The sequence below is a fragment of the Cinclus cinclus genome, chromosome 5 (assembly GCF_963662255.1).
Source record: "Cinclus cinclus chromosome 5, bCinCin1.1, whole genome shotgun sequence".
NCBI classification, from domain to species: domain Eukaryota; kingdom Metazoa; phylum Chordata; class Aves; order Passeriformes; family Cinclidae; genus Cinclus; species Cinclus cinclus.
Genome location: NC_085050.1, coordinates 12,914,051 through 12,930,581, shown reverse-complemented (window position 1 = coordinate 12,930,581; position 16,531 = coordinate 12,914,051). Strand labels below are relative to the sequence as shown.

Here is a 16,531-nt window from a genome sequence, read left to right as displayed (position 1 = left end):
AGGGATTTCAATTGCCTCATATTTTTTTCAGAGAATTATTATGCTACCTCTTTCTACTCTCTTGCTCTAAATTCTTTATTTAGTGGTAAGGAAAATAACAAAAGCAAGGAGTTCACAGAAGTGGCAGCAGCATTTTGTCAGGTTACAACAATTAAAACAAGCATTGTTTTACATTCTTAGAAGATTTGCCACTACTTCCTTTTGAGCAAGTAAGGGAATGAGTATTGTGTTGGATACTCAGATCTGTAACTGAAAGACTTTGCTGGACTTTGTACAATGAGCATATCTACCTGGGATTCTCAGGAAGACTTCAAAGTAGTCAGAAGGCAAACAGCTCTCCACAGGTGAACAGTGTTATTACACCTCCTGTAAACCCAGGTGAGGGGGCATGAAAGCCAAAACACTTTGAGTCAAGTATAATATTTAAAATCCACACGAACATCTATTTTACAGAAAAAGCAATGAGATGACACGGAAGTCTCCCAGACAGTGTAATTAGACAGTTAAACAATTAAATATTGAACAACTATTGATTACTTTTATACAAAGTTTATTAAGATGTTCAGAAGAATGAATTTGAAAAATCACATAGCAAATAGTGATTTTAATTCAGATCACAAGGCAACTTAAAACACCTAGAGCATCTATATAGCTGACAAATAAAAATTCAGTTATAATAACCATCCCTGAGCAATACTGCATTTTAATTATTATAATAAAGAAAGTTACTCAAATGTACCTGTGGATGCAGACATAAAATTGTAAAAAGCTTTTAAAAGATGAAGACCTGAAAATAAGCAACTTGCACTTTGAAGATATGAAGCATGACTGGTTTTGACAAATATTACATTTAAACAAATCAAGCTGTTAACTTACCCTACAAACTACTTCAAGTAGTGCTGAATGCACTTTATTTTGGTTTGTCTGATCCTTGGTATTACATAATATTAGGTCGCAACCTTTTTTGTTAATGGAACAGTAACAGCCAAAGACAATGTGAATCTCTTTCATTACTGAACATTCCACGTGCTCAGCAATGGTAGGAATTAGGAAGCCAGAATGAAGAACACAGTATTCTTTGGCAGTCCAGACTTTAGGCAACACTCACCAGGAGTAGATTTTAATAGATTTCAATACCCAATTTCTACATTCTCCTATTTTCCAAAAGGCGTGGGTGAAAAAGTATTTATACAAGAACCTACATAAAGTAGTCTGGAAACTAGATGGTGCCCAGGTCTTCAGACAGTTAAGTATCTCAGTCAACATGTACAGACACCTAATAAAAATAAAATGCTATTTTATTTTCCCAACTGAGTATAACTAGTAGCTTTTTAAGTTAATATCAGCCTCTTCATTGCTGAGGAAGGAAAATGGCAACTTCATTAACAGGCACTGTTAAAAATGAAAAGTTAATTTACAGAAGAAAAAACAACCTGAATACTGAAAAACAGTGCATACATCAAAATAATTTAATGTGTGCTCCAAATTTCTTGTGCAGTGTTAATATTGTTCATTGCATTGCTGGTTATTCACAGCTTGATCATCCACCTTTGGCTGTGGATGAACTGTATGAGCACAAGTGGAATTTATTTATTTAATTGATGGCACTGCCGAATGTCAACCAGCTTTCCCTTACCCTTATCCATACTTTTTTTAAAAAACACTAGCAGATCTGAATGCAAGTCATTAGATAATAAAGTATTTCCTACATGGTAACACATATAACATTAGAAATTTGACAGATCAAGAAATGTCTCCTGTAAGTAAGTTTACAAGTACAAACACGGGTTCCAGATAACAATATTTTACCTGTCAATTCAAATGGAAAGAATATAATATTAAAAACCCACAGCACTTGATTTAAGTATCACTTACTTCCAAATCAAACAACGTGATTTGAGCAGTAAGTTTGGGTAGGTGACCTCTGAGGCCCCCAGAGATAATATTTAAAGGTCCCTTTCAACACTATTCTATGGTGCTATTACTGACTACCCATGTTCTTAGTATTAAAATATAAATAGAAGCTTTACAAAGATGTACAAAATTAAAAGCCTCATGTTACTAAGAGATGTAAAACCTATTTATCTTCCAATTATTCACTGATGAGTTGCTTTTCCCTATGGTTATGTCCATTGATTTATAATTCAAGTAGATTAAGAATTACTGTATTAGTTAGAGAAAACAGGCAATATTAGAAACAACAGATGTACTGGAATGTAAGAAAAGTGACATACACTTTGCAGGATTACAGTTACTTGATTCCTTTGCATGAAGCTGAAAAAAAAGAAAAAAAACCAAATTTAACAAAAATCTTTGAAGGTTCTATACATTGCACAATCTATATCATGTACTAAATGAATTAGTGATTTTGTAACAGCAAGTAATAACTTGTCCCTAATTATTAGCCAAATAATTATTTGACATAATACAGTTTTCCCACATACTTCAAGTGCTCAGACAGAACACAGCTAATGACAGAACCAACAAACATGGATATCTTTGTATCAGCAAGTTCCCACAGTAAAGAGGTTCAGAATTAAGTATTGTATTTTTCAGAAGTTTGAATTTTGTCAGAATATAAGTTAATTATCTCCTTAAAAATCAGGTTTCTTAATATTTCAAAAAAAAAATAAGAGGGGAAAATGCAACCGTGGTTCAGTTTATTATTAAAAAAACCATAAATCTGAGTTTCACCATCCCAGCCATTAAACACTTTTTGCCTACAACTTTGTCAGTACAAGAGACTACACTCTAAATCCAGCAACCCAGCACAGTCTTCTTTTTGCTACAGTCCTAAAAATGCTGAGGGATTTCCTCACCAGAAAGGATTTGTGATGGCAAGCAAAGCCAAACAGGCTTCCTCCTCATTCCCTTGAGAAGCACAACAAACAAGACCTGCTGAAGGAGTAGTTTCTCTGGGTAATATCAGACACCTGTGATACAGGGGACATCCCTTACCATATTTGCTGGCTGTATTTGATGTCTTCCTAAGCTTTTTACATTTCATTGTATTCATTTAATAAGCATATCCTAACAAAAGTTCTGGCAGTTATGGAGAATGCATTTTTCAAGTTAACAAAACAGATGGGTTGGCCTTTGAAAAGCTCGTTTTAGAAAGAACAAAGAACTTCTCATATCTGGCAATTTTCCACACAGTAGGTTGATCTGGGCTGTGCATTACAGAAAATGAAAACAGCACACTTGAAGATAAAGCTATGGCTAAGATTATAATTTAAAGAAATAGAGAAGGCCTTTGCACATGGATGTTGATGTCTTCTCCCCTTTACCATCAGGTCAAGCAGCTTTACTAAGAAGTTCTCCCAGTCTAGGTAAAGCTGCAGGACTTTGGCCTATATGTCCCTAAACCACCCATTCTCACTCTTTTCAACGTCCAGAATGGAATTTTAGAGAAGTGGAAAGGATACTCTTTCCCTTTGGATAATTGCATGCTATCTGGTTACTCTATATGCCACAAAATGTCACGATTCTAAGAATGTACACAAAACATAAAGAAGGAATCCCTAAATGGCTTCCTAATCCTTAAATGTCTAACAAAGCAGTTCCCAAAACAAGATACTTTTATGTGCTTTAAAAAAATCAATTATTTACCTGAAGTGTTTATCCCAGGAGTGACACAAGCATCACAACACCCATGAACTGAATGAAGAGCAACACAGGTGTGAAAAATGACCAGACAGGCCACAAGGCAATATTGAAACTGGAAATAAAAGCAGTAAGTATTTGGTAAGCTCAATTGTCATACTGCAGAAACACCAGGCATACAAAGGAAACATGTCAAAAGAGGAAATAAGATTTAAATTGCTTAACTTGGGAATACACTTCTTTGTTTCTGAAAACAAAACGCATCAAGGGTAAAGACACGTTTTACTTTCAGAAAATCTGTACCTGAAGTCCCTGAAAATTACCTACTCTTCGATTTTTCCATGGACATACATGGCATCTGACAGAAGCCTTAATCTGAACTTTCATCCAGACAGATTTCAGTTAACTGAAGAGACAGGGGAAAAATCAATTTATTTTACAACTGACTTACAAGAATTATAGATTTGACTAATTATAATCCATAGGGAACCTTTATTTTCCTCAATCTTCCTTTTTTTCACCATTGCAACAAATACTGACTGATACTCCGACACAGCAACTGAACAAGAGGAAATGATGTTTCATGCAGAAAACATATTCTGGCACAACATATGTAATTTTCTGCATTCACATTGCTCAGTTCTGACTCATATAATCCCATAAGTAAAGCAACTCTCACTAAAACTAGCATTCTCAGACAAAATATAAACCCTTAAAGCTCATATGGCAATAGTCAGAAGTCTAACATTGTGTATGTTTGCTACGTACAGATTGTTGTATAATGAACTCTGTCAGAAACAGATCAAGTTCATTTTTTCTCAGTTAGAGAGACTGCACCTTTGTCTTAATTTGTAAACTGCACAAGTAGCTGCCAGAGGTGAGAAATCTATACTAACAAAGACAAAAATTTCACTTTCCCCCTAAATTTTCAAGACAGAAAAGATCCAGTACATCTCCAAGTACACAATATACAGTTTCAATTGTTACAAATCTTGGCTTTGTGGATGAAAGTTGAAAGTGCAAGAAATTATGCTACACAGAACTGGTATTGTCACCAATACATGTAGCAGAATTATAGAAATTATACTTGTCATAACATGAGCCCATGAGCACCCAGACTTGCACAGGTTTAGCAGAAGTTTGGACACAGTGTCTGAACTCACCAAACTGCTGCTGCTATAAAGGAAGCTGTTGCAACAGGAATCAGTGCAGGGTACTGTTCATCATAGTCCTGAATTCCACAGTACCACTCAAGATACAGTATGCAGTAAAAGGCAACAGATAAACATGCAGCCAATAAACAAGTGCCACAGGAAAGCCACCAGCTGCAGGAAGAAAAGCAAATTAAACCATGTTAAAGCACATTACACAGTCACATTGCAGTTTGCACAGTATCTTCACTCCAGTCTACAAACAGAACAGGCAATATCTGTTAAATACACAGATAGTGGCCTAGAGTTCCTGAAGGCTTTACCTTAAATTAATTTTACAAAACACTTTTTGCCCTTAAAAGCTGTCTAATATAAACAACTGAGTCTAATTTTGCAATGAAACGCTCCTTTCATATACTGTCCCCTCAAATACTTTGGAAATTCAGTGTGACAGATCTTGTCAGGAATCTACCATACCACCACACCAAAACCACTTTGTCACTAATAAAATAAAATAGGCTCCACTGCAACTGTGGAGCTTTTCTATATAAGTTAGACTGGTGATCTTTGTGCAACAAAAATACTGCAGAAAGTTTTAATATGGTTTCAGTTTGTAAACTCACAAATTTAACAGACAAGAAGCATGAAGATTTTTCTTTGTAACTGCTGAAGAAAGCCATGGAGACATCTAGAACTTTAAACTCAGAATAACAAGAACACAGGGTATGTGATTATTTAGGAAGACACACTTTTGAGCTTTTCTGAGCATATTCTTCAAGACTAGTTCAGATAAGGCAACTTGGGAAGAAGATGCACTTTAATAAAATCTTATCTGAACATATATTAACAAATAAAAATTTTGAACAATTAATTATTGTCATAATTTGATTGCTAAATTACAAAGGGTAATCAGGGATCTTCCTAATAAGGTAACATTTGCCCTGGAATGGTACAGCAAACATAATATGCTACTTTGAAATCTTGCTACTACCAACTGAGAATTCTGCACTAGAACTGTTGCCATGGCCTACCCAGACAAGCAGTGCAGGAAGACAGGGTCCTGACCCCAAATTCTGATTACACCTTGGAGTCACTGGTATTGCTTTCACAGTCAGGTGTTTGAAGGGTGTAACTAGCCTGGTAGAACAGCTCCAGAGAACCTCACAGCACAGAGCAAGGTCCTGTGCAGCTTCCACGTATTGATATAACAATGACAAAAGTAATGCATTTTAAAAGCACTTCCAGCTGAAGCTATCTAAAAACATTTAACACACATCAATCCCATTGAAAATACTTTAATAGAAATAGACTAGAAATAAAAACTACTTCACAGAAATTGTTTCATTAATCTTTTGCTGACCTACTCAAAATCATCTAGAGATCTTCTAGAGAAATTCTGTTTGACCTTTAAGGATTATTTTCAGGGGGTTCATTATAAAAATAAAGTCAAAACCAAAATACTTCCATCAAAACAGGCAGCTATTTCTTGGACTTAAATGAAAACTTGAAGGTACAGTATTAAAATGTCTGGTATCAGAGCAAACTTTGGACGTACATAGATGGCTCAGCAGCTTATAGAGAAAATCCAATTGTAGCAAAATTTAAGCATTGTTTTTACTTTAAAATTAGTTCAATAATATCATCTTAGGTGGTCATGTGGTCCAACCTCCCTGTTCTAGCAAGCTCTGCTATTGTCAGTTGCCCAGAATCATGTCCTGATGGTTCTTGAATATCTCCAAAGATGGAGACTCCACGATTGACCTGGGCAACTGTTCAGATCCCAGTCACCCTCACAGTAAAAAAGTGTTTCCTGATCTTCAGAGGAAACCTCCTCCATTACAGTTCATGCCCACTGCCTCTGGTCCTGTCCTGGACACCACTGGAAAGAGCCTGGCTCCGTCTCTGCAACCTCCTCTCATTGACAAGATGCCTCTGAGCCTTCTCTTCTTCAGGTTGAACAGTCCCAGGTATCTCTATTCCTACTGCAGATCTAGTTCATCCATGATTTAAAATACAGTGACCAGATGTAACAAACTGAGTACGATCATAAGACTAAAACACTCATTTTTGTAAGAAAAGATACCTTACCCATCTGCTTGCATAGTTTCTTTAACATTTTTTAAAAAATCAAAGTAGTATGTCACAGCTATTGATGCCAAAATCCAGAACGCAGAATGAATATTCAGTCTGTTAAGAGGCCTTATCGTCTTCTCTACAGCTGTAGACTCTTCTGTAAATAAGAACATAATTATAGCACTAAAGCCACTCATTAAATGGAGTATGATTATTGTTACATAAAGTATCATGCTTTATCTTTTTAATTCATTTATCTGGGGAGATTATTCTACTCATCATAATACACTTTGTACTACAAATAGTCTAAAAAGCTCTGAACATTTACTGAAATGAAACAGACTAAGCAAGGTACCCTTTGATAAAAGGATAAAGCAGTAACAGTCAGCACAATACTGTATCTGTGTTTCTTTTTAGGAAACAGCTTAGGTTTTGTAAGGGTTGTTCAACTAATTAAAAACCCCTGGTGTTATTAAGGCATTTTTCTTAATCTAGCATATGGAATTTCAGGTTGCTATTTCCAATTACTCATTTATTTGTACCCGTCTTTATGAATTTTAGTATTTGCAAAACGATTGCAGGCATAAATAATTGTCTTTTTCTCAACTACAGACAATTCATAAATTTTCAGCTGCAGTTTCAGGAACTAACTTTACTTACACTGCACACTTTCAGCAGGTAAACTACAACTACCATTGTGCAGGAAACCACCTTCTCTTTTCCCCCTCATTACCATGTAATGTTTTAACGACAGCGAGACACCAGAGCGAGATGAGACTCTTTTTTTGTGCACGACAGCAGCACAGCATTTATATACACTGTCCAAAAAAGGGTGTCAGAGGAGGTTTTGTTGTCGCACACTCTGAAGTTTATCACCAGGAGTTCCAGGGGTCCTGCGTGCCTTCAGCAGTGTCACATGTGCCGACTCCTCCACACGCACCGCCACCAGCCCAGCGCGCCCACAGCTCTGCTGGAGCTTACAGACAGCTTTATTTTTCACGTCTTAGATTTCTCCTCATCCTACTGGAGCTTGGGCCCGGAGCATTCGAGCACTTCATCCGCATCGAGCAAGCCCCTCGCGTCTCCCCCGCCCAGCCCGCAGTCAGGAGCGGACACCTGAGGGCAGGCGGGGCCGCGCTCCGCGCCGCTCTACCCGAGGCGGCCCCGCTGCCGTCCCAGGGCCCGCCCGGCGGGGCCCGGCACCGCTCCCCGCGCCCCGGTGCCACCCACCGGCCGTCCCGCCGCCCCGCACCGGCGGCTGCGGCTCCTGCGGGTCCCGGGGCTCCGGCCCGCGCCGCCCCGGACGCCGCAGCCTCGGGAGCGCGTCCCCGCCGCCGCCGGGCTCCATGTTGGGCCGCTCCGGCAGTGACGCGGCGGGGCGGGAGCGGGGCGGCCGCGACCGCCCCGGCGTGAGGGGCAGCGGCGGAGCGGAGGCCGGTACGGGACACGGGAACGGCCTCGGGAATCGCAGTGATTCCCCCGGAGAGGGGGAGCGGTGCCGTGCACAGCCCAGCGCCGCAGTCAACGCTGTGCTGCCGAAATGATACAGGGAAAAAAAAAAAAAAAAAAACAACAAAACACCACATAAAAACTGTGCGTAGAAATGTTTTCCTCATCTGCCAACCAGATGTTGTCGAGGGCAGATGTTAGGGAAATCTCAATTTTTGTGACACAGACCGGTGGTGTAGGTTAAAAATGATTGGAGCGTGGTGCTAGTACCAGCAAGCTCCGTGATTCTGTCTAATGCAAAGCTCCGGGAGGTTCCCAGAGCCACGGGAACCCTGCAACACGCGAGACTGCAGCTTCTAACTGGAAACAATAAACATAATTGCAAGACAAACTAGGTAGAAGTTAAATAAACGGAATAAAATGGTAAAATAGATGGTTTCGGTTCTGTAGCTGATTTCTGCATAACTAGATACAAAGTCGTATCAGCATGTTTCTGCAAATAAAACTTTGAAATCAATTATATTACCTGGGCTTTCTTGTTTATTCACATGGATAAACTCAAAACTAGTCAATTTGGCTGGCAGATTTACCTTAGGGCTGGTCCTCATAAGAATACTATGAATATTAAGAGTACTGTGAATATGTGTACTGTGTGTTCTGGGTTGTGTTCACTGATTAGGCCATTAAGATGGCTTTTAAAATTGAAAATTGTTTCTAATAGTAATGATTCATTAGGTTAATTAGATGATCCATGTGATTGTTACAAGGCCTGTGCTTTCCCAGAGAAAACTGTGTAGCTTAACATTCTGACTAAGGCAAAAATCCTGCTGACTTCAATGTGGAAGTACCTGTCCCATATGGCAGCTGTTATGTATACCTTTTTAGTGGGATTAAATGTAGAATATTCAATACAAACTCAGATTTATTATAAGGAAGATTGAAGAAACAGAAACCTAATTTTAGGGTGTGTGTTTTACTTACCAAAATCATATTTACAGTCCTTCCAGCTGTATATAGATTAAAGTTCAAAAATCCAAGTGTTTAATAACTTGATTGTACTTTTCCTCTCAGAAGGCAAAATATTTTGCATTAAAACAAAGATTATTACAAATGTGTGAAATTTTCACTTACCACATGCATTCTTTGCATATTGTGCAGCATTTATCAACATAAATGACTTGCAGATACTTCCTCTGTAGTTTTATGGTGAGAAAACAGGAAAATAAAAAAGAATGGAATGCAGGCTGTGGTTAAATAATTATGTATTTTATCACTAAACCTTAAAAATTAGGCAATTCATAGGGAAGAAATTAACCAGTAGAAGCTAATTAGGGTAAAAGCTAAACTTTCCATGCACTGTTTTAAGCAGCTCTAAACCTGCGTGAGAACTATATTTTCCTTAATATACTATTGTCTGTTTTATTAATGAGTGAGATTCTGGGGACAAGGGAAAACAGGGTTTTGGTTATTCTTTATTACTTTGAATTAAATTTGAGTAAATTCAGCCCAAAAGATATGAGAAAAAATTATTTTTTTTTCTCTGCAGAAAGACAGACTTTCATTTACATCTGAATTTCATGTGAGAGGTGTCATAGAAAGTAGAAATTGTTTTCCCAGCCTTAGAACATGTATCACATAAGGGCCAACCACACTGCACTCCTTAGTGACTGCAGGGATTATTCTTTATGTAGTTCAGTTGAATATTTTGAAGTTAGCAGCTCATGGGAGATCAGAGCTCTGCTTTCTTATCAATGAAATAGAGGTTTCTTTGTTTTATTGCCTTTGAGTGAAATGACTACCTCAGCCTTCACTTTCATCTTAATGATTCAAATAAGAAACAAAGGAAATCTTCATGCACTTTCTTTGCAGAAGCTATTCATAGGATATATCTTTGATTTAAATGTAGCAATTAAATAAATATGTATGCTAGGAACGTTAAGATCTGTCAGTGTTGTTAAACTGAATGCTTCTGTTTACCTACAGAGTAAGTATTGTGCAAAGAGCTGAAATAAGAGCTTCCTTCCTGGGCTCACTATTGACCTAAACCGAGACCACTCATGTTCTGTGTTTGTAGAGCTGAGATGTTTTCTGTGATCTTTTCACAGAGCTCCTCTAATTCAGAAATTATTAATCTGCCAAAGAATGGATAGTGATCAGGAGTTGAACTGAGACTGTCACAAAATGAGCAACATAATTAACAATGCATCTAATCAACGGGCCTGTTATGGATAATTAATTCTTCCAAGTTAATGTTTAAGAATGCCTACACAAATGTTAGGAAGTATATTAAAATGTGATGCCTGATGTGATAACTTTAAAGTCTGTGAAATAAATTTGTGACTTTGAAGGTTTAGTGAAAGAAATGTAAAAAAGGGCAGAGTTTGCAGCAATTTTTTTGTGAACTGTATTCATGGTCTCTTGCATAATGTGATTCAGTTTCCACATCTTGGGAACTGAATTCAACACCTTCACATTCTTTTATTTTAAGCAGAAAATAATCCTTTGTATGTTAGTTGAATGTATTTAAATATTCCGGTTTTTCAGTTATAAACTGAATTTCGCAATCTATATGGATTTTTTAAATTTTATTTTCTTGTTGCTCTCTGTGTATTTGCTGCTTAGTGATTAGTTCATTATATGTTGATTTACAAGAAATTTTTTTAATGGGACACAAATGTGGTAGCTGTTGGTGTCTCTTTACTGGGTAGATACAAAATTTAGAATTGAAGTTCCCAGTTAAATTCTCACTTTTAGGAAGTCAAATTAGTTTTCTACTATTCTAGCCAATATTCATAACTTTTTCCCTATCACAGAAATCAATAGCTAATAGTTATCTGTTCACAAAAGACCTGGTTGGAATTTTCTTCGTTCCATATCTAAGTAGGGCGGGCTCCTACCTATGTTGATTTTTAGCTGAAGTAGGTTGGATACAATACAGATGTATTTTTTCATTTTGAGGAATGATTGTGCTATATAGTGTGTGCTTTCTGTTCGTGAACAGAAATGATGAAGTAAGTAGTAATCTGCTGCTTATCTTCCACTACCAGTAGTAAAAGATTGGATGGGTAGAGATTCTCAGTCCTTTCCAAACCTTGTCCTTGGAGTAAAGTATCGTGCATCCCCTCTTACACTGGGTGAAAAAGTAAATACATTGTCTGACTCATCTAAGTAACAAAGCACCTCCAAATAGTACAAGCAGTTCTCTTGCTTTCATCTTGCATTCTTTTAACATTTTAAATTCAGTACAATGGAAATGGATTTAAAAACACTCGGTGTGAATAACTTAATGCAGAGCTGAAAAAAAACTGCTGGGTAAAACTAAAACTCAATTGACTCTGAATGTGGTCCATATACAAACTCCTGAACTCAAGCTGAATTCTCATGCGAGTATTAAATTGCACTGCAGCCTTGGATTGACCCTTCAGGAAGGAAACAATACATAGAATAGTGTGTTTGATACCAAGAAGGCTCTATATTTAAGCATGCAAGCATTTGAACTTCATGAAGAAAAAAGAAAGCAGAAAAGATAAAGGCAGTTTAAAAGGTGAAGAGGGCGTCTAGGGGAACAGAAAAAAATGCACCACATAAAGACATCATATTTATCTAGGTATGTCATACCTCACCTTGAAAGTTGTCAGTAAATTACAAAAAATAGCTGATCTCAAGTGTTTGACAGAAGACTATCTTAACCCTCAATTATCCTGATTAAAGGTGTTAGGTTCAGTGTTTGACACTTGCTGTTTTATAATTAGCAATATGAATATAAGAAGACTGTTCTGTTCATCCCATCTTTAAATGTGCAAATAAAACTAAAATATTTATGCAAATATTTAAAAAATCATCCTATTTATCCAAAATAAATCTGGATAAACCATTCTCCTACAGTAGCTAGGTAAATTTTCTTACTCTCTTCTAAATAATTTGTTGAGTTTAGTTTCACTTAACTATGCTTACTTTCTTGAGGGAGTACAATGGCTCTCAAAATGTTTTCCCAAGACTACAGTTTAATGATACAAAGCACTTGGCAGCAATACTCCAGCTATAATTGTTCTTGACTACTCAATCCCCAGTAGTGGTATATAATACCTCTCAGTTTGAGGATTTGATCTGGTTTTAAAAGCCTGAAAAAATGCAGGGGGTGATGGAGAGGCAAAAACAAATGGCCAGATGTGGGAGAGTGGGAAAGAGAACACTTGGGACTTACTGAAACAGATTTCTTTACTTAGGAAAAAGTCTATGCAATCATGCATATGTAACAATATGAAAAGAATTTCATACTTAGGGCATTTAGGAACATCCTAAAGTGTGGTTTTGAATAATGAATTTCAGGTCTAATTCGCATAGGAAAGACTATCAGTTGTGGGAATGGGCATTCAAGTGTATCATTCAACATTTACTGTACAGGAGTATTGGTCTCTTTTGATGTGACACTTTATTTTTCTATTGGTAGAGGTTAGAATTATTTTAGGCAGTGATAGAACACTAGCTTTTTTTGGAGATGTCTGGTGTCACCACTGTCACTGTGATTTGACTGACGTACTAAAGCAGGGACAAAGCTTCTTGGGCATGTGGATCTCACTGTTAACAAGATTAGAAAGTACAGTTCAGCATAGCAACATCTCATTGCTGTGTACAGTGTGGGATTCAGCTCATGCTGTTTCTGTGGAGTCTTGAAAAAAAATAAACACAAAGTTCTTACACACTTCATTCACGGCAAAGGTTTTCTTTACCACTGTTCTTCACAGTCCATTACCACTTACATATTCTGTAGGGTCAAATTTTCATGTATTTTAAACAGGTATTGTTTTTAATTGGACATGAGTTAGAAGGAACACTGACTGACTGTTAAACTGTCCAAGACGGACAGGAAAGGAAGAGAAAGATGTTTACTTTATGAAGACTTAATTCAGCAATTTGAATTTTTGGCTGGAGGATGATGGTACAATTCTCATTACTGTTTTAGCTAATCTGCATAACATAAACAGGTCTTTTAAGAGCATCTGCTCAGTTCCAATTTTTATTTCCCATGGAAAAGTTACCTAATGCTAACCTCTGGAACCACTTCAGTTGTGAAAGTTCACCAGAAAAGCTGGAACTTTCACAGGTATAATACCTGAGCCAGAATTGTAGGAGCAAAAAGCAGGAGGAAACATATTTTCATGCTATAAGACATGCTAAGAAAGAATAATCTAGTAGAAAATCCTGGTCCTGTCTCATCCACAGAAAACATGAGCCTTTGTCATGTATGGATGCTATACAGTGTCAGTATGTGTGTATTCCTCCTGGACTTCCTTCTCATCAAGAGAAAAGGCCAGCAGAAGGGCAAAAAATCTGAGCATAAAAGTGCACTTCATGCTTTGTATTTATACATTAATGGCTGGATGGTGGAAGTTCATTGCGTGGCTACTGCAAGGAACAGAATGAAGAAGTAAACACAGTGTGGTTTGATCCACCTGCAATGCAGGTGGAATTCTGGTTCTTTTTTATTCAGGTTCTTTGTTACTTAAGTGAGATGTAGTGATTTGAATACCTTCAAATGGATCTCATGCTGCCTGAGAGGAAGATCCCTTTATATTTAAAAGCATCTTTTTTTCTGGTAAACCAAATATATGTGAGTTGAACTTGATTGTAATCGGGCCTTAAATAGGCTTTTCATACTAATTTTGTACTAGTGCATTCCACCTAGAAGTTTGACAAGAGGGGTTTAATGGGTGGGTAGGCATACAGACACCATTTCTGGTTTTCTGTTACTTTCCAGTACTTTCAGGAACTATAAAACTACTTGTTGGAAGTCAGTATTTTACTTCTGCTGTAGCTCAGGTATTAACTTGTGTAGCAAGAGCAGTTTCTACTCAGAGATTCTAATGAGAAGGGCGAAAAGATGGGACAATTCTGAATCTTCTAGAATAAATTTAAAAAGGAAAGTTAAAAAATATGTGGAAAGGACTAAGATCTGTGATCTGCAGTCTTGATGAAAAAGGTCTTTTGTTAATCTAAGCAAAAAGCTTGAAGGTTTTCAGCCTTCGCTGTCTGGGAGCATAAAAGCATGAGGATTCAGGTGCAAAAGGAAGTACATCTGAGAATTGCAAAAAAAAAGCAGTAGATTATAAGGGGCAAAAGGAACAGTATCTTAAAAGTGCAAGGGAAAGTTACTAATAAAACTTCTAGTTCAAGTGAAATTTAGAATTCAATATAAAGTAACACTTCCTGTAAAAGTACTAATGGGAAACATAATATGCAGCTTTTCTTGGCTGACAGAGCAGAAAAGAAACTTAGAGGACTTATTCCTGTTTTTTTCTTATAAACTAATCCAGGAGAAGAAAGGAGTGCATGTTGAATATATTGACTGAGATATCTTGTAACCTATGAATACAGCTCAATGTACAGAACAATATGCCTTTTTTCACTTATCTCACACAAAAAGTTTAATATTTGCTCTCTTATTTCCTTAATAAGGGTGAGTGTTACAGCCTTAAAAGTTTCTGAATGAAATAATGTATTGGGTCTCTGTGTCCTGTGGTCATCAGCTACGAGCCACTACTCCTGCTGGGCTCTGACTACATTGTCCTGATGCAATTGGATTAGAGCACCAGGTGGGAGGATCACTTTTCACTGGAGAAAGAACCAACTACTCTAATGCACCAGGACAGTGGAGGGCTGAGCACAACAAATAAGTAGCTGTCCTTTGAAGCTTTTTTTTAATTCCAGTGATTAAAGTCCCTGCTTAAGTGTTCATGCCATACTTCTAATGAAAGCCACTAGCTTTAAACAATTTTTAAATTTCTTCCTTCCCCACCCTGCCACAAAGACACTTGATTTTCAATACACTATTTTAAAAAGGAAAATTTAAACAATAAGGTATAATTATGGAGCTATGTTATGCTGTTTAGAAAATCACTAAAACATAGTCTGGATTAAAACAATACTGGTAAATATGATGCTTAATTACTGAATAGAAATTAGAGAGGTCCTGCTGGTTTTTTGTCTTCTTGAAGGATTCTCAATGATCTCTGACGGAATATGCCTCCCTCTGAAACAATTACCACCAAATTTGTAGCAAATTCCATCTGATCAAGACATCATTAGTTGCAAGGAGTAAATTAAAGTCCAGATGTGTTGTAAGGGGAAAAGCCAGTTTCAGTCCTCTGAGTATTTTATTAATTGTCAAATGAAAAAACATCGACGTCGGGGTTTTTTCCACTGGAGAGATGCATGTCAATAATGCAACTATGCATGGACTGGAATAGCATTTGAAGCCTTCTACAATTAGAGGTGTAGACTCATCTACCATACTACAGTATTCTCAGGAACACCCACAAAGAAAAATATGCCTACAGAGCATATTGCTTCCCCTCCCCTCTTTCTGCTAACAGAGCAGAAAAGGTAATACTACTGCAGCAACATGCATTAACACAGTAACTGAGGTTACTGTCATTATACTGTAATTATAACAGGGCTTACTTGCAACACACTCCCACTAATGACTGTCAAATAGAGGAATGCATTAAATTCATGTCTGCCAAACCATGAGGGAAGAAACAGAACACCAGCTGGTGCTGCTTTACCCTTTACAGAGAGGGGAATAATTTACAGTGTGTACTACTCCACAGAGGCACCACTAACCCAACCATGGCAACGCACAGGGGAGTACACTGTTTGAACCTTTAAGAATCATAACAGCTAATGCAAGAAAAAATATAAGGTCAGTCATATCCTACTCTGATAGCTCATCTACATACTGTTGATTTGATATTATTTCCAGCTTTCAACTGATCCATGGTGTTTGAACACTCAGCCTGCTGCTTTGCTTCATTCAGTGATCACTGCAGTAAACCCTGAGCATCAGACACCAGAACTCTGCAATGATAGAAACCAAGATTCTGGTTATCTGTTAGACTGAAAAAAATCCCCAAAAACTGTTGCATAGCTTCAACAAAACACTAACACTTACTGAAGAGATCCTGAATTCATTAGGTGCGACCTTTACAGTAAGACAAATATATACTCAGAAAAACTGAACCCCGTGCACCACAGTTAATTTTATAGTACTTATTACCTTTAATATATTCAATATTTCTATAAATTCAGATATTTTTATTGTAGAGTTTTATAGAAGTGTATCTGCTTGAAATCACTAAGCAATTCTTAAAAACACCATACGACCAAATGCTTTATAATGCTGTTTTTAACAGACTATGTCATAATAGGAAACTTCCTACATGTAAGTAATTTTGCGTTTAAGTAAAAACTTATAA

At 37.2% G+C, this 16,531-nt stretch overlaps 1 protein-coding gene across 1 annotated transcript; it reads right to left on the bottom strand.

The window, feature by feature from the left end:
- Positions 1 to 1,939: 1,939 nt before the first annotated feature.
- TMEM128 (transmembrane protein 128) lies at positions 1,940 to 8,175 on the bottom strand. Its single transcript, XM_062493379.1, has 5 exons — positions 8,058 to 8,175; positions 6,843 to 6,984; positions 4,767 to 4,928; positions 3,610 to 3,718; positions 1,940 to 2,274 (listed from the first exon to the last, which is right to left on the bottom strand). Exons 1-4 carry the CDS (start codon positions 8,173 to 8,175, stop codon positions 3,619 to 3,621), a joined length of 522 nt encoding a protein of 173 aa, XP_062349363.1. The 3' UTR covers positions 1,940 to 2,274; positions 3,610 to 3,618.
- Between the last annotated feature and the right edge of the window lie 8,356 nt (positions 8,176 to 16,531).

Coding starts and splice junctions, on each gene's coding strand:
- TMEM128 (XM_062493379.1), bottom strand. CDS start 8,175: ATGGAGCCCGGCGGCGGCGGGGACGCGCTCCCGAGGCTGCGGCGTCCG. Junction 4,929..6,842: donor GAAACTATGCAAGCAGATGG/GTAAGGTATCTT, acceptor TTCTTCCTGCAG/CTGGTGGCTTTCCTGTGGCA. Junction 3,719..4,766: donor TTTATAGCAGCAGCAGTTTG/GTGAGTTCAGAC, acceptor TTTTATTTCCAG/TTTCAATATTGCCTTGTGGC.